Source organism: Canis lupus, chromosome 23 (assembly GCF_048164855.1).
Source record: "Canis lupus baileyi chromosome 23, mCanLup2.hap1, whole genome shotgun sequence".
Classification (NCBI taxonomy): Eukaryota; Metazoa; Chordata; class Mammalia; order Carnivora; family Canidae; genus Canis; species Canis lupus.
The window spans coordinates 14,860,966-14,885,017 of NC_132860.1; the positions used below are offsets into that span (position 1 = coordinate 14,860,966).

At 45.6% G+C, this 24,052-nt stretch overlaps 1 protein-coding gene across 8 annotated transcripts in view; it reads right to left on the reverse strand.

Moving 5' to 3' along the window:
• Window positions 1-15,568: 15,568 nt before the first annotated feature.
• Window positions 15,569-24,052, reverse strand: part of TEAD1 (TEA domain transcription factor 1) — a 268,795-nt gene continuing 260,311 nt past the window's right edge. For all 8 annotated transcript variants that reach the window (XM_072794037.1, XM_072794036.1, XM_072794035.1 and 5 more), the window contains one exon: window positions 15,569-23,243. In XM_072794037.1, coding sequence (XP_072650138.1) covers window positions 23,130-23,243 — 114 coding nt within the window. In that variant the 3' untranslated portion in view covers window positions 15,569-23,129. The remainder of the gene's footprint in view (window positions 23,244-24,052) is intronic.

Below are 24,052 nucleotides of genomic sequence, written 5' to 3' on the forward strand. Positions count from 1 at the left end.
CAGCCCCGGAATTTTATGTCTGATCTCCCTCCCCTGCATCTGAGCTGGGAGGCAAGATGCAGGGTGCGATTGCAGGAGAGGGGGGCTGGGGACAGTTCTGGGGCCTGCAGGTGCGCGGGGCTGCACGGCGAGGGCTGGTCCCCCACCCAAGCGGGCGCACACCCGCCAGGACTTGCCGGAGCCCATGGCAGGGGAGTGGCCTTGTAAATACTCTCGGGAGGATCACTCCCTGTTGGATGGGATGACGGAGGGCAGAGTGTGGAGGTGCTGCAGCCCAGGCTTCAGGTGGAAGGCTTCTCGGAGAAAGTCCACCAAGGAAAGGCTGAGCCGGTGATGGGGAGGCAGGCTGCTGCACATGGCAGCAGTGCCCTGCCACGACCTCCCCGCAAACTCAGGAAGGCCCTACACCCTACACCTTCCCACTGTTCCTGCCGCCTCCCCAGCAGCCCGGAGCCTGCACCCTCTCCCACCTCTATTTTAATTATTGATTTTATTTTATTTTTTAAAATATTTTATTTATTTATTCATGAGAGACACACACAGAGAGAGAGAGAGAGAGAGAGAGAGAGAGAAGAGGCAGAGACACAGGCAGAGGGAGAAGCAGGCTCCATGCAGGGAGCCCGATGTGGGACTTGATCCCGGGACTCCAGGATCAGGCCCTGGACTGAAGGCGGCGCTAAACCGCTGAGCCACCAGGGCTGTCCTGATTTTCTTTTAATACACATTTCCTGAAGTTCTCTAGTCTGAGGGCAAGACACTGAAGTCCTGTGCTAGGAGACGTCCTCCACCATGGGGACAGCCATGCCCTCCAGGGAGGCTGAAGAGTCTGGGCCACATAGTACGAGCTCAATAAACGGCTGTGCTTTCAAAAACCATGCAGGCCCCCAGAGTGGTATTAAGAGGTAACCTGTGAGCCCCCCAAATGGGGTCAGTAGTAAGGCCACAAGCATGGTAAGGATAAGACTCCACCCTAGGGCAAGAAAGGGACCTCACCTGTGTTGGTCAATCACCAAGGAGTCTCAGGTTTGGCTCTTCTGTGGCCAGGTGTGAGTTGAAAAGAGTTCTCATGGCGTAGGAATTCAGAAAATATCGATGAAAGGAAGAAACAATGACTGGATTGGAGGTGAGAGAGGGGGTGTGATGACCAAGGCCAATGTCTCCAGAGCCGGTAGGCAGAGAGCTGAGGAGGCAGGCCAGGCCGGTGCACACGGGAGGGCCACTCAGACCCCTCCGGAGCCTCAAAGAGGGTTGCAGGGGAGGGATGGGGGGTGCAAAGAAGCCTAATGTGAAGGGCAGGAAGAGAGGAGTCGGGGGTCAAGTTCTCAAATTCTCCTTTACTAGTGGTGAGAACAGCAGGCTCTCCTCCGGAGGAAATACAGTCCCCCTAATGTCCCATCACGGATTTGACCTCCTCAGCCCCCCAAGCCTGCCCAGGCCACCCACCGACAGAGACTCACAGATTACAGCCTGAGAGAAGCATTCAGGCCCCAGCCCAGCGCTTTACATATCTCGCCTCCCAATCTAGACAGCTCTGCCCTGGTTCCCTGTGATCCCACACCCCGGCTCTCTCTGCATAAATCGCCGTCAGTGTCTTTGTCATAGATCCAGTTGACACCGATCTACATTTTTGTGATAATATTTTAATGACATTTGTATTTACCCGTGGATTTTCATATCTCGAGTGTCATCCTGAGAAGGACCGGAGGCAGCCTCTAAAGTTGCGGCGCGGGAACCAAGGAATCTGGCTTCCCCCCTGTTTCGAAATAGCTATGCCAGGATCCACAAAACGTAGATGATTTTTTTTTTTTAAGTTTCATTGTACAAACACATACAGAGCACCTTTGAAATCTGGCTCCACGTTTTATTTTTTTTTAATTATTTATTTTATTTGAGACATGCAGAGACAGAGGCAGACAGAGAAGCAGGCTCCATGCAGGGAGCCTAAAGCAGGACTCCACACCCAGACCCCGGGATCACACTTTGTGGCTCCAAGTTTTAAAATAGATGCATTTTACTTACCATCCCCAGAAGCCTCAGGCAGCTTCGGGCACTGGGCAGCCACCTGTCATCGGCCTGAGACAGGCTGGGCCCTCCCGCAAGGCGCTGCCCATCCTCCGCCTGGAGTTTGGATCTGGAGCTTAGGATGTCTGGAAGCGAGGCCTTCTTGATTTTGTTCCTTTCATTAAATGACCAGGAAAAATGAGGTACAAAGGTTGATTTGGAGAGAGGGGTGTGGTGCAGCCCGGAGGGGCAGCAGGTCTCCCTCAGAACCTTCCCCAGCCCCAGGGGACCCCCATCCCATCCGGAACCACAGTCCTTTGCTGCAAGGCCTCTTGGCCTCAGACAAGAGCCCCCCCCCCCCCCCACCGGGGCAAGGTCCAGCCTTGTCCTCAGAGGGCTTGATGTGTGGGGTCCCGCCCTTGGGATCCCTCGGGCCATGGTAACCTGGCAGGCTCCCTTTCCCATTTTCCCACAGGTGGCTTCTGGGCTTGCGACAGGTCGGGCTTCTCTGGCTTTGCCTCTGTGAAACTCAGGAATGTCCCTGTGCCCTTGCCTGACCCTGAGGCAAGGAGTGGGCCTCCTCTTTCTGCGGGGGACTCAGGGCCAGATCCGTTCCCTCCTCACTCAAAGGGCCACTAAGAGGGCTATGGGCACAAAAAGAGGCGTTTTTCTTTGTGTCTGGTTTTCTGTATTGTCTTCTGGTTGGCTGTTCATACATTTAAAACATATACCTTTCCTCTGGAAACATCCGAGGGGCCTCACAGAAAGCATGACACGGGAGAGAGTTTGCAATCATTGTATGAAGCCGAATACTTGCTTGCAAGTGCCAGAATGGGCTTGGAGGCCGGGAATGACAGACGAGCTTCCGTGTGTGGGTCCAGCCAACACTGGGCCTCAGTTGCCCTCGTTGCATTTTGTGGCACCGTCAGGGTCAATGTGGTCACCACATCTCCCAAAGGCAGCAAGGCTCAGAGAAATGCAAGAAACTGCCCCAAGACCCACAGCTATGCAGTGGTAAAAGCAGGGTCAGAATCCAGATGGGGCAGGTCTAGATCCCTGTGCCCCGACACCGTAGAGAGTGCGTCCCCTGTGCTGTCACTGCCTTGGCCGGTGGGCCTTGCACTCCCAAGCCATGGATTCAAGGCTAAGTTATGCACAGGCTCAATAAATCTCGGCCCTCAGGGGGGCTGAGGAGCCTGGTGTGGGTTTTCTGGTTTCGTCTGGCTTTAACGGTGAACCCCCGTCGATGCTTCACATGGGGCATCGCTGCCTGCTCCAGGGGTGCATCCGGGGTTACTGCCTCCCAATTCCGTGGACTATGAGAAATTGCAGCCTTCTCTCTTATTTCGACACCTGTGCACTTTAGGGCCGGCCTCGGGAGGCTGCAGAGTCCTCCCCGAGTCTTCCTCCTCAATGCAATCCAATGCTATAGGGCTGCGAGAAGCTGATGGGAGCGTGGAAGAGTGCTCACTGAAGGCGGTCCTCCCTAGGCCTGAATCCCTGCGGGGCTCCTCATTACAACAACAGGGGTTCCCAGAGCCAGCTGTTGGATGTTTGCAAAAAAAAGAAGGGGTGGGGGAAAGAGGTTTGCAAAGTCCTTTCTTTGCTTGGGGGTGGGGTGGGGAGATGCAGGCGAGGTCGCAGCCCTTGGGCGGATGCGGGTTTTCCTGTTTGCTGGCCTCCCGGAGAGCAGCGCTGGGCCAAGGCCCTAGGGAAACTTCTTTCCACCTGACAAAGCAAAGGCCAATAGAAAGGTATTTTCTTTTTATCTTTCTTTCCTTTTGTAGGGGCAGAAAGAACTTGTGAAAAGAGCGTGCCTTTTTGGAAACTGGGTAGATCAGGGTTCCAATCCACATTTTCCCACCCAGAGCTGTGTAACCGAGCCCGAATTACACCAAGTTAACATTTTGGAATCCAGGTTCCCATGGGTGCCACGCAGAGGAAAAGAAAATAGAGCCCTGGCTGGCGCGCTGCGAGGATCCCAGGTCACGCCGAGCCCACGGAGGTCGGGTGAGGGTGGGGCTGCACCTGGCCCGGGCGGGCTCCATCCACAGTGAAAGGACCGGCTCGGATTCACGAGGGGGGGCGGGCAGCACCTGCCGCAGCAGGCGCCGGAGCTCGGGAGTGTGGAATTTCTGGTTTGCAGTGAAAAGAAGCCAAACAGATAACCAGCCAGCAGCACCCGCACCCCTGTCGCCTGCCCACCCGCCCCATGACCCCAGAAACCTTCGGAAAAATCGGCTTCCAACCTAGTCCTCCGGGCAAGGAGGCCTGACAATGGCACTTTACTGCCCTCTGCTGCCCACCTGGAAAACTCGCTGAGAGCCTTCTGCAGCTTGGCCCCCCTTAAATCCCAAGGGGCTTGGCCTCCTAAAATCCCAAGAGGTTTGTCCCCCTGAAATACCAAGGAGTTTGGACCCCTAAAATCCCAAGGAGCTTGGCCCCCTACAATCCCAAGAGGTCTGGCCCCCTAAAATCCTAAGGAGCATGGCCCCCTAAGATCCCAAGGAGTTTGGCCCCCTAAAATCCCAAGGAGCTTGGCCCCCTACAATCCCAAGAGTTCTGGCCCCCTAAAATCCCAAGAGGTTTGGCCCCCTAAAATCCCAGGGAGTTTGCCCCCCTAAAATCCCAAGAAGTTTGGCCCTCAGCACTTGCCCAACCCTGCTCAACAGTGTACCCCAAAGATGAGGGTAGTACCTGGACCAGCCATAAAATCTGGGGGGTCCAGTGAAAAACACAGGGCGCCTTGTTAGGATGTGTATTAAGAATTTCAGGACAGCGACAACAGAGCATTAAACCAAACCATGGGCACTTCTGAGGGTGGCGCCCTGTACAACTGCAGGTGTCTGTCCCCTGCCCACGAGGCTGGCTTTGCTTCATTACTACCTGCTCCTGACATTGAACCTCTGGGTGTGTGGCATAGTCCCGACAGTGCCCCGAGGACCGGACATCTAGAGAACAGGTCCGGGGCACAAGAGGTGGGGAGAGGGCCTCCCCTCACAAGCCAGACTGGAGGCGCTGAGTGTCTACTCTGTCCATCTACTCTGTCCCTGTGCGCTGCTGGGTGTGAGGAGGCCATGACATAGCAGGCCTTGTCCTGGCTTGGGAACCAAGCGACACTCAGGAATTGGACAGATGGAGTTCCAAATGTCAACATTAGTGCAGAACAGCCCCCCCCCCCCCGGCCCCCCAGGACAGTGCTCACCTGTAACTAAGGTGTGTGCCAAACTCCACCCTCAAATTCCACCAGCGGGAGCCACCCGAGGGGCAGTGCGGCGCAGTCGCTGTCGCCCACTCCCCAGGGAAGTCACCGTGCCTCCAGGGGCACGCACGAGTGAGGAATAGAGCAAGAGGCCGCGACTAATCAGAGGAAAATGCCTCTCTGTGGAGGCCAGGACGGTGGGGAGAGTGTTTCTCCCCTCAGGTCAGACCGCCTGGGAAGAAAGGAAGCACTTCAGGTATTTACAGCAAAGGGAATTTGATGCAGGGCATGGGGGCCCCGGTGGTGGAGGTGCTGAGAGGTACAGCACAGGAGTAACAGGATGGAGGGGTGAAGGGCTAAGCTGGCGTTGGCGCGAGGGTGGGGGTGGTAGGTGGCAGGTGGCAGGCCGCTGGCATCAGCCGGAACCTTGTGGGTCCCTCAGACAGGTGCTGGGGTCACGGAGGAAATATGGGAGCTGCTCTTCCAGGAAGAAGGGGTGGGGGGCGGACAATGGCCTGGCTTCTCCCCTCTTCCCCTCCTTCTAGGACCTTCCACGGCCATGCTCCCCCGGCTGAGCGGCAGCTGAAGCAGAGGCCTGGGCTCCCCGTTTCTCTTGGTTCCAGCCAGGGCCAGGCGCAGGCCACGTCCTGCAGCCCAGTGGTGGTGCTGGTGGAAAAGCAGCTATCTTTTTAGCCAATGAAAGTAGAAGCCTGAGTCCAGGGCAGCTACCACTGCTAAAGGGAGGAGAGGGAGTCCTGAAAGGGAAAAAGCCAGAGAGGGGATCCCTAATTCTACTGGTTTTATCTCTGGCCCACCCCGGGGCTGTGCTTACAGAGAACAGATGCAAAGCATCTCAGCTCAAGACGAAAGAGTGACTGGGGTTGCTGTCCAAGAAATAGCTTTTAGTTAAGAGTCCAATCAAGGGAAGCACCTGTTAAAACAAAGTGAAATAACACCCATTAGGGGAAAAAAATCAGAATTTAGAGCCTCCACAATTAACATTAATTATATATACAAATCCAAATTAACCAACATAGGAAGAGCCAGAAAAATGGGATATACTCTTGAGTGAAAAGACATTATGTGAATGGAATCAAACACAAAGAACTATATTCTTGCTGTATGATTCTGTGAAATTCTAGAAAAGGCCATATTACAGGGAGAGAAAGCAGATCTGTGTTGGCTCGAGGCTGTCAGGGGAGGGTATGGATTACAGAGGGGTCGGGGAACCTTTTTGGAAGTAAGAGATATGTTCTATATCTTGATTGTGGTGATGCTTAAACTACTACATCTAGTTGTCCTAATTCACCAAATTTTACTCTTAAAATGTATTGGAAACTGTATCTCAATAAAATTGGAGAAAAAGTAAATGAAAAAAAAAATCACAGCCAGCGGGCTCTTTCTCGGGACTGCAAGATATTGGTCCATATTTTCAAGTTCCTTTGTATTCATTTCATGGTCCATTATACAAATGAATCAGAATTCATTTTTAATTCTACTGTTGCTAGGTATTCGTAGTATTTCCTCCTCTTCCTCCCCCTCCTCCTCTCCAAACTCCTCCTCCTCCTTGTTCTTTTTTTCTGATTGGACTGTCCCTGCAACACTTTTGAAAGTATTTGTTATAAACTGAGGTATCAGTTTTATTGGGTTGTAGATGATACATGCTGACCTTTCTTCAGTAATGCTGGATTGTTTTCTAAGGTGGTTGTACCAACTGAGACATCTACTAGCATGTATGAAAGCTCCACTGGTCCATATTTTTGCCCGTATTTGATATTTATCAGATTTGAAAAGTTTACATCTGCTGGGCAAATCTTATTTTAACTTGCATTTCTCTTCTTACTAAAGGAGTTGAGTATCTTTCCATATGTTTACTGGCTATGCAGATCTCTTTTCAGGGGAAGTGCTATTAAGTCTTTCTCCATTTCTGACTGAGTTATTTTACACATTAATTCATGAGGCCCTTTGTATATTATTTATATGTTATTATCCCTTGTCATACATATTACAAATATCTTTTACTGTATGGCAGTTATTTTCACTACCTTTGTAGTCAACAGAATTTATGAGTTATAATTAGTCTGCCATTTTCCCCTTTGGGTCTTTTTTTTTTTTTTTTTTTTTTAATTTAAGAACTTTTTGCCTAACCAAAACTTTTGAAAATGTTCTGTTTACTTCTAGAAACTTTATATTTTTGCCTTTCTTATGTACATCTTTAACTTACCTTGAACTGATTTCAGGGCATGCCGTGAAGTCAAGATACATTTTCCCTTTTCCCTATGGTTAAGCAATTTTTCCACTGGCAGTTATTGATCCGTCTCTTTGTACCCCCACTGATCTGCAGCGCCATTTCTGTCATGTAGCAAGGCTTTATATAGGTTTGGGTCTTTTTCTGATCTCTTCAGTCTATTCCATTAGCGAATTTGTCTAACTCTGCATTATCAGCACAGTTTTATCTACTAGGGCTTTATAATAAATGCCAATGTCGTGATAGTCCCCTATAACAGTCACAGAATCAGGACACAGAAATCACAGTAGGTACTGTGAAAATGGAAAATGGAAAATAAAGAATTTTTTTTTTTAATTTTTATTTATTTATGATAGTCACACAGAGAGAGAGAGAGAGAGAGGCAGAGACATAGGCAGAGGGAGAAGCAGGCTCCATGCACCGGGAGCCCGACATGGGATTTGATCTGGGGTCTCCAGGATCACGCCCTGGGCCAAAGGCAGGCGCCAAACCGCTGCGCCACCCAGGGATCCCAAGAATTGTTAACTAGTGACTAAAAGTGCTTAACTACTAAAAGGGGTAAAGGAAGACTTGAAGAGTCCAGATGTAGCAGGCAGTTACTACGTCCACGATGAAGAAGGGACAAAGAAGGAACTAGACCTTTGGAGAATCACACACCCTCCCAATCAAAGGCTGAGGCCTATGCAACCTGCTTGTTGCAAAGAAACTTGACAGGGGGTATGGGCCAGAGCTGATGTGTAGAGTTGGTCTACCACTGCCATGGGATGTGGAGCGGGTCTGTTGAAGCTGCCTACTTAGCCCCAGAGGGCACAGTCAGAGCCACTGTGGAAGTGGTCCCTTGGAGGCCCACAGAAGTGCCCACAGTGAGGGAAAGGGTGGCCTGAGGGCACAGCTGGAGCTGCTTCACCAGGACTGCTGGGCTTCTCTCCTGAATAATAATAATGGGGGACTGAGCCCAGAAAGGAAAGGCCTTCTGGAAAGGAAAGGCCACTGTCGCCTTGCAGTATAATATAATTCCAGTGCCCTCTATTGGCAAAGCAAAACACAGTGCCAGCTGGTAGGGAAGAGGTGTTGGCGTCCAGCTCCACTCTCACAGAGGGCCATAAAGGTGGATTTGGAGGTAAGACAAAATTAGCTGATAACTAGCACAGTCTTCTCATTTGTTCTTACCTTCAAAAGTTTCCTAACGATTTTTGGTCCCTTGCATGGCTGTGCGCCTAAGTTGGGGAGTGAGAGAACTGAATTTTTACTTGGATTTTGTTTAATCTATAGATTTACTTGGTGGAACCGACAGCTTTACACAATTCATTCTTCCATTTCATGAATATTTGGATCTTCATGTATTTAGGTCTTCCTTAAAGCTTTCCAATAGCATTTTTATCATTTTCTCTATAAAGAGCTCTTACGGCTTCTGCTAGGTTTATACTTCAGTACTTCATATTTTTAAAGCAAATGGTATATTTAAAATGTTCTATTTCTTGCTATTATACAAAAATGCAATTCATTTTTGGTATGTTGTTTTGTACCCAGCAACATGTTAAACTTACTTCCGAATTCTAGTAATATATCTATATATTCTTTTGGATTTTCTGCATGTATAAGTTTATCTTCCAAGAATAATGACAGATGAGATTCCCGTTCTTAAGTACTTCTTATTCTTGCCTTACTCTACTGTCTAGAACCTCACTATGTTGAGTAAAAGTGGTAGATACAAGCATCTTTGCCTCATTCTCAACATCGAAAGAAATGCCACTGCCATTAGCATAAAATAAGTTGGGGAGTAGATGTGGAATCAAGCTTTATACACCTTCTCAGATACCCTTGACTGCCTCCTTTCCCTGCCTTGACTGGCATCCCATACATGCCAGGTTTTCCCTCCACTTTTAGACTTTAATGAAATACTACCACGTTACAAAATATGGGATCTGAATTCCTGAACGGCTCCTAAGAGGTGGATGATGCCACCCAGAGGGACAGGCAATTGTATCCCTATGGGGTGATGACCAGTGAGAACTGGGAGATGGAAGTTACCTGATAGCCAAATTACTCCCTTTCTCCACTCCACTCCACTCCACTCCAGTATCGTGGACTACTTCACGATACTGTTCTTCCTGGGAACCCTGTAAGTAAAGTCCACACAATAGTCTCATATGCTGAACCACCTAATATGTCTATTCAACTCATTGTAACGTGATTAATGCATCACATTGCACTTCATAAGATTTCCCTTTACTTCCATTTCCCTCTCATCTACTCTGCCAATTTTGCATTTCCCAAATAGTTTTAGAATCTTAATCCTTGCCTCAGGCTCTGCTCTCTAGAAGCCCTAAGCTAAGACCAAATAGTACTCTTTATTCTATGCACTTAAGTATTGTAGGATTTTATTTCTTGGAAGTTTAATAATGCTCCCTAGTGAACTATTTAAGTCTGAGTCTGTTAGGAACTAGTGTTTCACTTTCTCTAAGGGTTGTAAGACTACTGTCTTCAGAATTTCTAGTTCTAGTTTTCTAAGAACTCATTACTTTTATCTATCCTTACACATTTATTGGCATAAAATTTATATTTTTATCTTTCATTGCACTTTTATTAATATCTATAAGATCTGTAGTGATGTTCCTATTTTCATTTCCGTTACTGACTTTGTCTGCTTGGTTCTCTCTTCCTCTCCTTTCCTTACTGATCATGCTAAGGGTTTGTATATTTTGTTAGTATTTTTGAAGAACCAACTTTAGACTTTGTTGATCTCTACCATGTTTGTTTTCTATTTCATGAGTTTGCTCTTATATTAGTTCCTTCCATTTTTTATTTTGTGCTTTTTAACTTCATGAATTGAATGCCTTGCTCATAAGTTTATAGTCTTTCTTCTAATATGCATGCTTCTAAGCAGTTGGTCTAGCACCCTCTAAATACTGCTTTAACTGCATTCTACATATTTTAGTAGGTGGTATTTCTTTAACATATAGTTTCAAATATTTCTTAATTTCCATGACTTGTTTTTCTCATGTGTTAGAAATGTTTAATAATTCCCAAATATATGGGGCTTTTCTAAAGATCCTTTTTATATTGATTTCTAACTTAATTGCGTGTGGTCAGATAACATTTGTATTACAGCAATCCTTTGAAATATATTGACACTTGCTTAATTTGCCAAGAACATGTTTTTTTTTTTTGTTTTTTGTTTTTTTTAAAGATTTTATTTGCTTATTCATGAGAGAGAGAGAGAGTGAGAGAGGCAGAGACACAGGCAGAGGGAGAAGCAGGCTCCATGCAGGGAGATGTGGGACTCCAGGATCACACCCTGGGCTGAAGGCAGGCATTGAGCCACCCAGGGATCCCAAGAACATGGTTTTCATATATTCTATATGGTTGATAAATTATGAATGACAGTGTTGTGATATAGATTGCACGTACACACACACGTAATCAAGACTTCAATTTTCCTACATATTTCCTGATATTTTTCTGCTTATTCCATCAATTACTGAAAGATGACTCTGGATCTTTGTGGTTCTCTCATTTTTATGTTGATAGTTTCATTAAGCACATACCAATGTACAATATTTCATCTTCATAGGGAATTTAACATCTTATGTATCTTATATGAAGTGAAATATTTAAGATTTAATCGTAATGTCTATTAAAGCATCCAAACAAACTGCACTCAAGTCCTTTTTTCAAGATCTACTTCTGGGACCACCTAAATTAAGACAGTCATTCCCCTGGAATGTTGTAGCACCACAATCACTAAGACTGCCACCTTTGATAAACTGGCACTGGATCTACAAGGAAAGGGACACACTAATCTATGCAAGCTCTAGCATGTGAGGGTGGTATTAATTTATAATTGTGGGATAGGCTGATTATTGCTAAGTGCAATTAGTGCACAGAAAGAAGAAAATGCCATGCTCAACTCAGGGCATGGTGTAAAAGATCTTCCTGGCAGCATTTGAAAAACTCCTTAGCTCATGCAGCTGGACGACAGACTGTGCCGAAAACCAAGCCAGAAATTACAAATAAAGCTGAACTCACAGCCTTCACAAGTCTATGTTACAGTCAGGCCCTAAAAGTAAGTAGTGGCACCCTGAAATGTGGGGTGGGGACATTAGGGTGGAAACACGGAGAGCTTTGAACCCAATTCCTCTGAACCCTCTGGGCTACTAGGTCTACTTGCTCTTGGTGGGATAGCAGCCTATCCGGTATGGAGACCATGTTAAGGCCTCAACTGAAATCGATGCCTCAAAAGAGGAAGTACTAGCCTCCCCAAGATCTGCCCCACCTCGCCAATTACTAGTGTAAAACCTCAGCATGTCCAGTGCGAAAATTCTGTCTTTAATTCAGGAGGAAATGGTTCATCACCAGGAGTGCAGGATTTGGCCAGTCTTTACTCTTCTTCCCTGCAGGAACTGGCAAAACATGTCTGGAAATGAATTTTGAGGACATGAGATGAGACTGGATCAAGGCATTTATTGGTATAGGTCACAGTCTTCTACAACTCAGAATTTAATATCCTGGCAAGAACATGTAGAGATGATCCTGTGTCAGCTGGATGACGTGCTGCTGGGTGGCGCCTTGAAGGTTGGAGGAAATAATGGTGTAGAAGAAATGTAGAGGTGCTGGAACTGCCTTGGTACTTGGTGCTGGGGCAGAGCTCAGAAAGTTCAGAGAGGCAACACTTGGGGGTGAGGGCAGGGTGGTGGTTATAATTTAAGAGAACACCTACCACCTATGTGCCCCAGAAGGCCAAGAAAATAGTCCCGCTGCTAAAATAGCAAATGCAGGGATCCCTGGGTGGCGCAGCGGTTTGGCGCCTGCCTTTGGCTCAGGGCGTGATCCTGGAGACCCGGGATCGAATCCCACATCGGGCTCCTGGTGCATGGAGCCTGCTTCTCCCTCTGCCTGTGTCTCTGCCTCTCTTTCTCTCTCTGTGACTATCATAAATAAATAAAAATTAAAAAAAAATAATAAAATAAAATAGCAAATGCACTAGAGAATAGGGCATAAGCATTGCTAAGAAACTCCGTGGCAGCCTGCAGGCCAAGGTTGATGGCAAGAGACACTGATATGGAACGGATTTTCCTTGTGTGTGAGAGAAGATTCTGGAACAGCAGAGATCAAGTGGCAGCAATTAGCTGTCAGATACAAAGCAGTATCTTACCATAACTTAGCAAGGTATGGAAACCAAGAGCCTGGCTCCATTTTACATTCTGTAAAAATGGTTAGTGGGCCATGGCGAGATAGGGACAAGACATAGGTGGCCATCAGAGGTGTTGCTTGACCGTTATTAGTCATAAAATAGCAAGATTAGGTGACCAGATGGCAACTGCTACAATGAAAAATCACTGTCTATCACGCATCCTTTTCAGATCTAAGCTTGTTTTTAGACCCATAACTAACTAATCAAGGCTGGGATACTTGAGGAAGAATGCTAGGATTCCACATCAAGGGCATCAAAGGAATCGATAGCCAATTGTTAGAATACCTACACACTGGGGAATGGCATACACAGACATCTTTTTAGGACCTTGCTTTTTTGGCTTAGAATGGGAGGTAGAAAACAGTTTTAAGGTAAAGAGCCAGGTAGCAATTATTTTAGGCTTTGTGAGCTATAGGGTCTGTTGCAACTTATCAACTATGCCATTGTAGCATTAAAGCAGCCATAACAGCAAGTAAATAGTAGGGGTTAGTAGCGTATTTAATAAAACTTTACTTGCACAAACAAATAGCAGGCCACATTTGGCCCACAGACTGTCAAAACCCCTGACCTTGAATGCAATGTTTTCATAAAAATTCAGTGTGTGCTTAGAAATAATGTATAGTCTCCCAATTGTTGTGCTCATTACTTATTTTGGAAACTAGAACAGCACATTAAATTATGCTGTTTAAATCCCCTGACTTATGTATGCCTATATGTGTTTTGAGTCCACTTTATCTATAAAAAAACCCAATGAGGGCAGCCCCGGTGGCTCAGCGGTTTAGTGCCGCCTTCAGCCCAGGGTGTGATCCTGGAGACCCAGGATCGAGTCCCACATCAGGCTCCCTGCATGGAGCCTGTGTCTTCCTCTGCCTGTGTCTCTGCTTCTCTCTCCTCTCTGTGTATTCTCATGAATAAGTAAATAAAATTAAAAAACAAAACAAAACAACAAAAACCCAATGAGTTTAGTTCCTCAAAAACTTCTGCCTATAGACTTCAAATTTCACTTTATAAATTTGAACCTATGTTATTAGGTGCATACAAATTTAGAGTCCTTATTTTTCCTGGGCAATTAAAACTTGTATCATCTTGAAATAATCCCCATGAGCTCCAGTAATAGTTTTTTTCCTCTAGCTATGCTACTGTGAAAATAGTAAAGCTACATCAGCTTTCTTTTGTTTTATGGTATATTTTTCATCCTTCGTTTTCAACCTCTCTATGCCTTTATACTCTAGTTGGTTCCTTATCAACACAGAACACAATTTAAAAGCCTGAGCTTCTTGGGAGCCAAAGCAAATAGGAGATTGTTTACTGAAAAGAAAAAAAAAATGCAGTCAGGTTGCTGGCAGGCTATTTGCTAGTTAAAACAACCTAGATATATCTGACATAGAAGATATTAAACAGAACAAAGGTGTCTTTAAAGGCAGTTTAAAAAAAACTGTAAGGCTTCACAGGCTTACACAATATTGTTTTTTTAATTGGAATTTTATCAGTGGCTCACTGATGACTTAATGACAGCAGCTAATTTGGCTTTCCATCAGTAATAGCTATGTTTATTAGTCTACTGCAACAGGAAGGCAGAAAGAAATGATCAGGGGTTCACAGCAAAGTTGCTCCCTCAACTTACTAGAAGCCCTTGTTTATCCTCCCCTTTGCTCTTTAAATCCCTGTAGTCGGGCAGCCTGGGTGGCTCAGCAGTTTGGTGCCTGCCTTGGGCTCAAGGCCTGATCCTGGATCCCAGGATCGAGTTCCACATGGGGCTCCCTGCATGGAGCCTGCTTCTCCCTCTGCCTGTGTCTCTGCCTCTCTCTGTGTCTCTCATGAATAAATGGAGTCTTTAAAATAAATAAATAAATCAAAAATAAATAAATAAATCCCTTTAGTCAGTGATGTTTACTTAGTGTGGTGTCTCCATCTTTCTGAACCTAGTTGACTGGAACCACAGGGATGAACAAAAGAAGTTTTCAATGTATTAAAGCACTTGTTTAAGGAGGGAGAGGTGTAGGGCCAAAGGTGCCATACAGCCAATGGTAGAGCTAGAACTGCAAGGCAGGAGGCCTTTCCACCCTTCAATTCTTGTCATTAGCTTTCATGACTTTAAGCAGGGCTGAACTTCTCTGGGCCTCCATTTCTTTATTGGAAAATAGGAAAGGACTCCTTTGTTCAAGAGAATGTGGTTTAGAGAGAATAGATTTCTAACAGTGCCTGGCATGTATTAGGGCCTCAACGAGGTGTCCCATAGTTCCCTTCCCTCTGCCCTGAGCAGCTCAGTGGACAACAGCATTCCTCTTAAATTGAGGCTTGCGGAAAATGGCTCTTTTCAAAGGAGATGTTCTGTTATTTCTTCTTTGTTCCCACTCCCACCAGTGACTCTTGGGATTTGAGGCATGCTTTACCTCAGATTTCAAAGAAATGGGAGAAGCAAGACCCTCTTGAGGTCTAGTTCACAGACTAAAGAATCCCAGGGTGCACTTGGTCTTGTCGGAAGGCCAAGGTCATCATTGTTTAAAAATTTCTCCCCTGGCCTTAAGCTACTTACATCCTTGGATTCCCAGGAAGCCACAATGTGGGGTGGGCGGCGGGGCAGGGGGAGGGGGCAAGAGTCCAGGCCTGAGCATCAGGGTGACCTGTTTACAGCTCCACCACTCACCAGTCATGATTTCAGAGGATGGGTCTCTTCTGAGCCTCAGTTGGGACTAATGTCACCGTCTTTGGAACTCTTGTAGGAACTAAAGGAAACAATGTATCCACATTGTATCGACACACTTGGCCAGTGCCCAGCACACAGGGAACACTCAGTGGATGGAAGGCTTTTTTATGCAGGGCTGTGCTGCACCCACACCGGAATCACAAACCCCCCGGTTCACCCACAGCACATAAACACATGCCATTTTCAACAACATAACACTTTTGCAGATAAAAAAGGTAACCCACACTTTCATTTTCTTTATTTTTCATTGATACCGTATGAATACAAAGTTTCTAGAAAGCTACAAAATGTCTACCACTTTATCAAGAAGGCATCAAAATGTGTCACTTTGCAAAGACATGAAAACACCTGCAGGAACTGACACAAAAATAGCATTTTTAGAGTGATGAAATAATTGCACTTAACTGTCATGGATATTAAAGTTATCACACATATGTACCGCGAAAGCTAGAATACATTTTTTTTTTTACAAAGCACTTTATAAAAAAATTCTCTGCACACAAACCCTATAATTTTCATATAACTATCATACTAAAGATAAATTCACTTTAAAGCCAACACTTAGAACATTTTTTTAAACAAAAAGGTACCAGTACCTAAACACAGACATTAACAAATACAAGAATACTGTACTGCCAAGAGGTTTAACCAAATGCCTTTTTGAAAGTTTCTGCAAATAGTTTAAGAAAACGTGTGTGAGAATTGGCCCCCCCACCCCCATCTCTCCAATCGACCGAGGGGAACCTTATCACCCAGGGCCAGGTTCCCGAGCCCCCTCCCAGCTGCAGTACAATATCAAAGCGACCACTGACCAGATGAAGCGCTTACGTCACAAGCCCATCGTATACACGGGACACAAAGACACCGACTGTGAGAATCCCATTAAGTCATTTAGAACGTGAACAAACACACGTGGCAAAACCAATTTACATAAAATTTAAGCATATTCAAGAATTAAAGGCTATTCGGGTTTCTTTTTTAAACGTCACAAAAATTTTTTTTGTTGTTGTTTTTCAGGCACGTACTGTTTTTGTTTTTTCTTTTCTTTTTTTTTTTTTTTTTTTCCCTTCTCTGCAGGCAAGAGCCTATGGACAAAGGCCTACAGAAGTGAATCTTTCAAGGAGGTAACAGGGAGATGTTTTTTTTTTTTTTTTTTTTTTTGTTAAGAAGTGCAGTTAATATCTAATTTACACAGTCAAACTAATCACAGAAAATGACTGATCCAAAAATAATAATAACAACAATAAAATAAGAGACCGGTTTCCAATTGATTTATGCCTAGGTTCTGTTAACCTCTCAGAGACAGGGGAAGGGAAAACCATCTCGTAATGGAAGGCAGACGAAGGAGTCTACCTGAGCGAGGTGGAATCTCCTGGAATCTGACCCCATTTAATGAGGAAAGAGGGAACATAAATGCCATTGCAAATAAACTAAGACGATGCAGTGTGGCGTGGGACTCACCCCATGCGAATTCACAAAGAATAAAACAAGCTACAGCCTCAGGAAGTAGGACAATAAATACCAATATTTCATCTCAGTTAATGGTGCAGGACTTCAGCGAAACTACCCTCGCAATGCAGTAAATTTTAAACACAAAAACCTTCATTCTGAACAATATAAGCAATGAGCTTATGAGAGAAAACTATTGCCAAACAAAGCACAGTAACAGCTGAAAAGAGAAGCAGATGAACAAGTATTTGATTCATTTCTGCCCGGGTGCGGTACAGCACTGACAGGGGGCCTCAACTCAAGCGGCTAACTACCGCTCGTGTTAGCTCATTTTCGTTCTCACCATTTGATTTTTTTTTCCTTGTAGAATTTTCTCTAAATACTCACAACTTGGTGTGGATAGAAATCACTCCTGAAATTTCAGAGCCCAGACAGGGTAATCTTAAAGACACCAGGGACAGACGAAAGAACGTAACGCATTAAGAGTTCAGAGGCTAACTTTCAAAGATGTCTCATGTCATTCTGAAGTCTATATTGGTAAAGGACAATTTTTTTTTTTTTCTCCTGGCTTTTGTTTGGCTGGTGTTTTCGCCTTCTGGTCCTTTCCACTCCTCTTCCTTACCTCTATCAGTTTTCCCAATCTACACAAGGTTTGGATAAAAGCCAACAGCGGACTCTTAAAGGGCTGCCCTTTGGAGGGCTGGACCATTCTTTGAAAATGCCGAATTGTGAATGGTGCTCTTTGGAAGTTTCTCATAGCACATTCGTACACAACACTCAGAGTCAACGTTTTCGCCGTTGAGAAGAACACTTCGATTGTAATGACCCTAACTCATTTTTTGTTTTGTTTTGTTTGTTGTTCTGCGCTGGCATCTCAGTTTGAGGCTTCCAACTTCCAGAAGTGGTGTCACTGCGCAAACCAGAGAAGCGCGCGCTGTCGTCTGCATGGACAGGAGAGCCTCCACGGAGACTGAACACGAACACGAGGGGAAGGACAGCGCTGTCCACCGGCCGGAGAGTCTGTCGTCTGCGTGGCAGTCCCCTGGCGCGGACGCAGGGCTGGGGGGCGGGCGGGGGCCCCCGGGGGCGCGGACACGGGACGCAACAGTTCCCGGGGGCCGTCCTGCCGCGCCCTGGCGGACAGAGGCCTGTGGTTGGTTACTCATCCTGGTAAACCAAAGGCATTACGGTGATCTCAGAATATTTTTGGTCTCTCTACACAAATTATCGTTATATGGCAGCACTTTTCTAAGCTGGAATCTCAAACCAAAGGCACTTCCATGCTAGAGCGCAGAAGATTCATAAATAGCTAAGTATTTGGTCGTGAATTTCGAAGGCAACTTTAAAAGTACAATTTGCTTTTCATAGTAAACCACAAAGTTGGAAAACCTTCCGTTTTGGTATATACGTTTGAGAGTGCGGTCAAGAACCGACTGCCGTTCAGTTTCCGATTTTCGACCAGGTGGGTCGGTTCCCTAGAGGGCTGGAGAAAATTGGGCTTACAAAAGAGAAATGAGAACCGTTTTTTGTTTTTTTGTTTTTTGTTTTTGTCTTTTTTTTGCCTGTGCGGTTTCCAATACGGGGCCAATCAGTAAATGGACGCGGAGGGCTGGGTAGGACTAGGAAATCACTAAGGCACTGCTTACTGGAACGCTTTGGCAGCTCTGAATTTAAAACTCCCTAAAAAAAGTAACAGTAGTAAGAGAAATGCTTCCAGCTTACAAAAGGGCTCACAGTTCCGAGGCAGCCTTTTGCACTGCACACCCTACACGCAACGTCTCAAAAGATTTAAGGCTTTTCAGAAATGACATGTGCAGGGCTTTGCCACAGAAATATCAACATAAAGAAAGAAGCAATGCAGACATATGCTCTCAATGTCACAGGTGTGAACACCAACACACAGAATTGGTTCTACCCTTCGTCAGGACAGGTGTAGTGTACCAGACAGAGCATATACAAACTTAGACAAATTATATGTACCTGGTTTGTAAAATTGACTGTCATCTCAAGACGATTTAAATAATTTATGGTTGTACAAAAACAGACCGCTAAAGCCACTACAGTATCGAGACCTAAAGAAGACTTGGGTTTAAGCCATCTGGGGGCTTGTAACACCAAGTGCTGGGAACAGGGGCTGCTTTTTGGCTGGTCTGAGTGTGGGACTTTGCTGCTGGGATGCTTAGCAGATAAAAATTGGACTCAGAGTCTGTGGCGGGTGAATTGTCTTCAGGGTAAGCGAAAAGGCTCATCAGCTTTTGTATCTGCTTTGTGGGTGCCTCGCGTAGCTCCCGTCAGACCCGAGGCTCCGTGGGAGAGGCGGCGTTGGCATCGGGGTGATGCCGTGCTCTGGCCGAGGTGGGGGGGGGTTCTTAGGTCTCCCTCTGTCCTCTGCTCTGAGCCGTGCACACCTTTGTAGGCATCATTTAGGCATGAGCACCAAAGTGGATCAAACTCCACCGGGAGAGGCCGAGGGTTAAGTGGCAAGGTCCCAGAGCCTCACCTTTACTCTGTCACTAACCAGCTGGGTGACTTTGGGCAAGTCACCTCCCTGCTGGGCCCCAACTTTCTCATCCACTAAATGAAGGAGAATAGATTGTGCTCTCTTTTAGCTCAATAAATAAAGGAAAATCTATCAGCCCTCTTCCAGAACTGGTCCCTCTCTCCTCCATCCTTAAAGGTGCAGCGTTCCAAAGGCTTTTATAAATTCTAAGAACAGCACTGAGTGTAGGGCAGAGGGCAGAGGAAGACCAGAGGAAGTTTACCGAAATGATGAAAGCTTTGACAATGAGTCCCATAAGCTCATGAGAATAATGAACACAGCTGGAACTTCTTTTAAAGCTGGTAAACTTAAGGAATGAAGAGCAAATCAGAGGCACCTTACACGGGTGAGCTGATTGTGGGGATGATGGTGACCAGCTGTTCCCAAGATCCTCAAAGGATGAAGGAATACTCTGCAGCAGGACAGACTCTGCTGTGAAAGAGGCTCTGAGCGGGAAGAGACCTGGACGTAATGTCATTTGAGTAACATTCCTACCTGCCTCTTAACGAACTGAAACAAGGCTCCTAGGATAGCAAAGGGAAAAAGAAAATCTCAAATATGGTTGTGACCTGTGAGGTCTAGGGCAGTGGTTCTCAACTGGGGCGATATTGTGTTCCGTGGGGCATTTGGCAACATCTGGAGATATTCTGGGTTGTGGCAACAGCAGGGAGGGTGTGAGAGAGGCCAAGGGTGTTGCTATACCTCCTACAATGCACAGGATCGTCTCAGCAGAACAAAGGACTGCTCCCAACCATCAACAGTGTAGACGCTGAGAACGCCTGGCCCAGAGAAGTTTAGACCTTCTGGGATTCCAGAATCTGTCCTGAAGAAGTCCTGATGGTAATTTTAGGTCTTTTGCTAAGATGGAAACGAATGCCAACAGACCAGAGTCCAGTTCTTCCGCTCCTCCCTGTGTGGGCTGGGGAAGATGGGCCTCCAGACTCTAGTAAAAGTATGAGATGTCCCTGACTCAATGCTGGTAGTACAGGGTCACCAGGATATCTGGTATCTGAAAGAAAGCAATAAGGACAGAGGCCTGGAAAGGCTTTTTTATGGTTTGGGAAGCTTTATAGATGAAGGGAAAAGACTGCTATCAAGGATGAAAGACCCAAGACAGATTTGGATTAGGTGCTACAATACAAATCCCACCCCAGCACCTAATTTGGCAGAGACACAGAGAGGGCTAAGGGTTTGGGTAACTGGGATCAGAGGTTAAGAGAGAGAAACAGTCTGCCCTGGAGAAAATTGTAGAGGAACAAGACAAGAAGTAAATTTTTTAAGGCTCTTAGAAATGTTTTGAGAGCAAAAAGCAAACCTCCAGGTTGTTCTTGTAAATACCCCAAACTTAGCTAGGAAGGCATCTGGGGGATGGGGGCATAGCCTGCCTGGGGTATGCCCATCTCTGGAGCCAACAGAACCGCCCTGTAGGGGCTCTTCTTGGGTGTATTTGTGCTTTGAAAAGTAAATCCCGAGAGCCCTCCCGGCAGCACAGAAGAGCTCCATCCCTGCGTGGGAATGTGAATCAGACCAACTTCTCTCCCGGAAGTTCTGGGATGGCTCTGGCCATAGAAGATCCTTTACACCCCTTCACTGGGTCCTGGCCCTGGGAGGGAGGGGTTTCCCTTGAGGAAAGATGCAGGTGACAGGAGCAAAAGAAACATCCATAGGAGGGGTGACCAAGAGACGTCATTAAGTATGATGACCATGGAAGAAGCTTCAGTGCCTGGGCGGAAGGCCAGATGGAAGGGCAGATGAGTAGGGCAATCCTTCAAAGGCCCACTTAGAATCAGAGAATAAACGTTAGTTTCTTTGCAGAGGGAAGACAGACATCATCCTACCGGCCTATCTGAGGGATGTGTGTTCCAAATGGGAGTTTTGCACTTTCTTCTCTGGTCTTCCCAGGAACCAGTGGCATGAGTTTGGGAGAGGTCAGGCTTGGTCTGGTGTCCTCCTATTTGCCACAAGCCAGCCACACACACCCTAGTGCTCATGACCACCAAACACTCTAATCAATGTGCCAGCAGGGTCAGAGCAGGTAACGGGACAGGGAAAGGGGTAAGTTCCTTGGACGTGAAAGAACAAGGTAATCATTTTCCAGCTTGATGAGAAAGCCTTGGTAGGTTTCACGACTTTACAAAACTTATTCCACGTTCTATCGTGTTAACCCACTCCTGGCAATTATAAAAAATGTCACTTTCCTCCGGGAAGTTGGGGCATATACCCTGTCTCCTTCCCAATGAAGCACTTATGGAAAGAACCCAAGACATGTGGCCATTTCAAACCGACTCTGCCTGGGTGATGCTTTGGAATATTTTGGGTTGGAAAGTTGAATTTCTCCTGGGAAGAGAACCTCCCCAAACAAGTCTGTTTGGAAGAGTCCGAGAGAGCACTGGGCCTCTCAAAGCTCAAACAAGAACTGTGACTTATTGAGAGACATTGAGGAAACAGATGTCCTTAAAGAATATATCTAGATCTATGGACGCAGACTGCGATATACATACATATCAGCACCGAGCAAACTGAGTGACACTGAATAGATGTTCAATAAATAGGTGTTTAATAACTATATATGTATATGTGTGTGGATGTACACACAAACACATAAGTACACATACAGTTATAGCAGGTTAATATGCGTGCTGGTTCACCAGAAATAATTTATCCACAGGCTGGTGAGGATGCTTGCAAGTTTCTGGGGAGCAGAGACGCTAAAACTGATGAGCCTTTTACTTGTTTGGTTGATGAAATTTCTCCCAGCCACAGGATTTTTCTATACTTTGCAGCTCACAGTGCAGTATTCAATGCCAATTTTAAATTTTTGTTATTAAATTTCAGTGGTTCAAACATTTACTCATCTTAGTAAAAAATTTGGTTGTCCATATAAAATATAACTGCACACACAAGACTATAAACATTGTACGTTTAGATTTTCAGTATTTATCTACTTATTGCAAAAAGAGCCATCTTCTTTTTTCATTAAATAATCATCACATTAGTACAATACAATTTTATATTTTTTAAATATACTATATATGTTAAGGATAAGGGGTGAAGTTTTCTTCCTTTGTAATACCTGTTCAAGAGTTTAATGGATTAAGAGATTAGTTTTAACCTTGAGAGAGAGAGAAAAAAAAAGTACAAATTTGTCTCATTAGAATATTTCTACCAAGCATTTAAGGCTATATTTTAACATTTGGTTTCAAAAAGAAAGAAAAGTTTCATTTAAAAAATAATTTAGTGAATTACATTCTTTCATAACTTCCACCCTAATTAGTTACAAAGATAAGTCTAAAGATTCTTAGTTTTGTGTACTAATTTACATTTATATTTAAAGATTAATTTTACTTGTATCTTAAAACAAGAATTTTATGTTGGAAAAAAAAAAAGAACTAAATACATTTGTATAAAGGCTGTAAATGTCCCATGGCAAATGCTCTGTCTCAAATTTTTTTCTACCACAATTAGAAATAGGTCTCTGCAGACAGAGACCCGGGTTCTTAAGGATCACCTTTCCCGAGGAATTGTGGGCCGTGGATCTAAAGAACACGTAGAAACAACTCGATTTCTCTTTTTACAACTGTACCAGAACTTCACAGCTACAATGATAGTAGGAACACATGAAAAAATGACTTCACTCAAACAGGATTTAGAAAAAGTCAGGGTGACCTCAGGGCCAGGGCACCCCCCTGCGTGGTGAGGTTTACAGTCATTCAATAATGGAGAGAGTGTGTGTGTGCGCACATACGTGTGTGTGTATATACAGATATCTATATATATAAATAACCATGTTCAGTCCTTTACAAGCCTGTAAATATGATGCTGTGCTCCATGTTCACTATTTGAAACTTCAAATACACAGGCCATGCAGAGGAGAGTTTCTTGTGTATCCCTGTTTGTTACCACCTGTTAAAAAAAAAAAAGTATATATATGTACATATACACACACAGAGAGAGAGAGAGAGAGAGAGAGAGAGAGAGAAACCCACACGGATGAACACACCGCCCACCTGTGCCACTAGGACTTGCCTGGAGAGGAACCATCTGAAGCCCAGCAGGTAGACTGCTGGCGATGCCCCAGCCTCCCTCTGCTCCCTCCAGCACAAACTTAGGGTACTTATGGGTCCGACTTGAACCCTATGTGGACTTAGTTACCACGTGTAAGAAATTCCTTAAGGACAGGGTCTCACCCATAATCGGAGCCCACAAGAATTCGTATTTTTTGGGAGGGTCGATTTCGAGAATTCTGTCCCATGCGACAGTCATTTATCCCAGGAATTGCCTCCTAGCTTACTCCTAAGCTCCTACTAGATTTGTTTCACAGCAGCCCAGGACAGACGTGAGCCCCACGAACACCTGGCTCAGCGCTGTTAGCCAGCCGTGCTGGGACTCCGTGAAATACACGCCGCGCAAGGCACTGTGGCAGGGTCACGTCAAGTGACCACTCTTTCAACTTACGCAAGGCTTTTACCTTTTGAAATGAGCTCTGAAATGTTCACGTGCTTCCCCTCTTGGCTCAAGACTGTGGACTCCAGCTCTCTCCTCCTCGTGCCCATGGGCCTAGCCTGCATTATCTTCGGAGGCGGGATCTGACCCAGGGCGCCGTGGCCCCTGCCCACCTCCCAGGGCCATTCTCAGAAGGAACTTTCTAAAAGCAGATCTAGCCCAACTGCCCAACAGCTTCAGTGATACTATTATATGTGGTTTCTAGACAG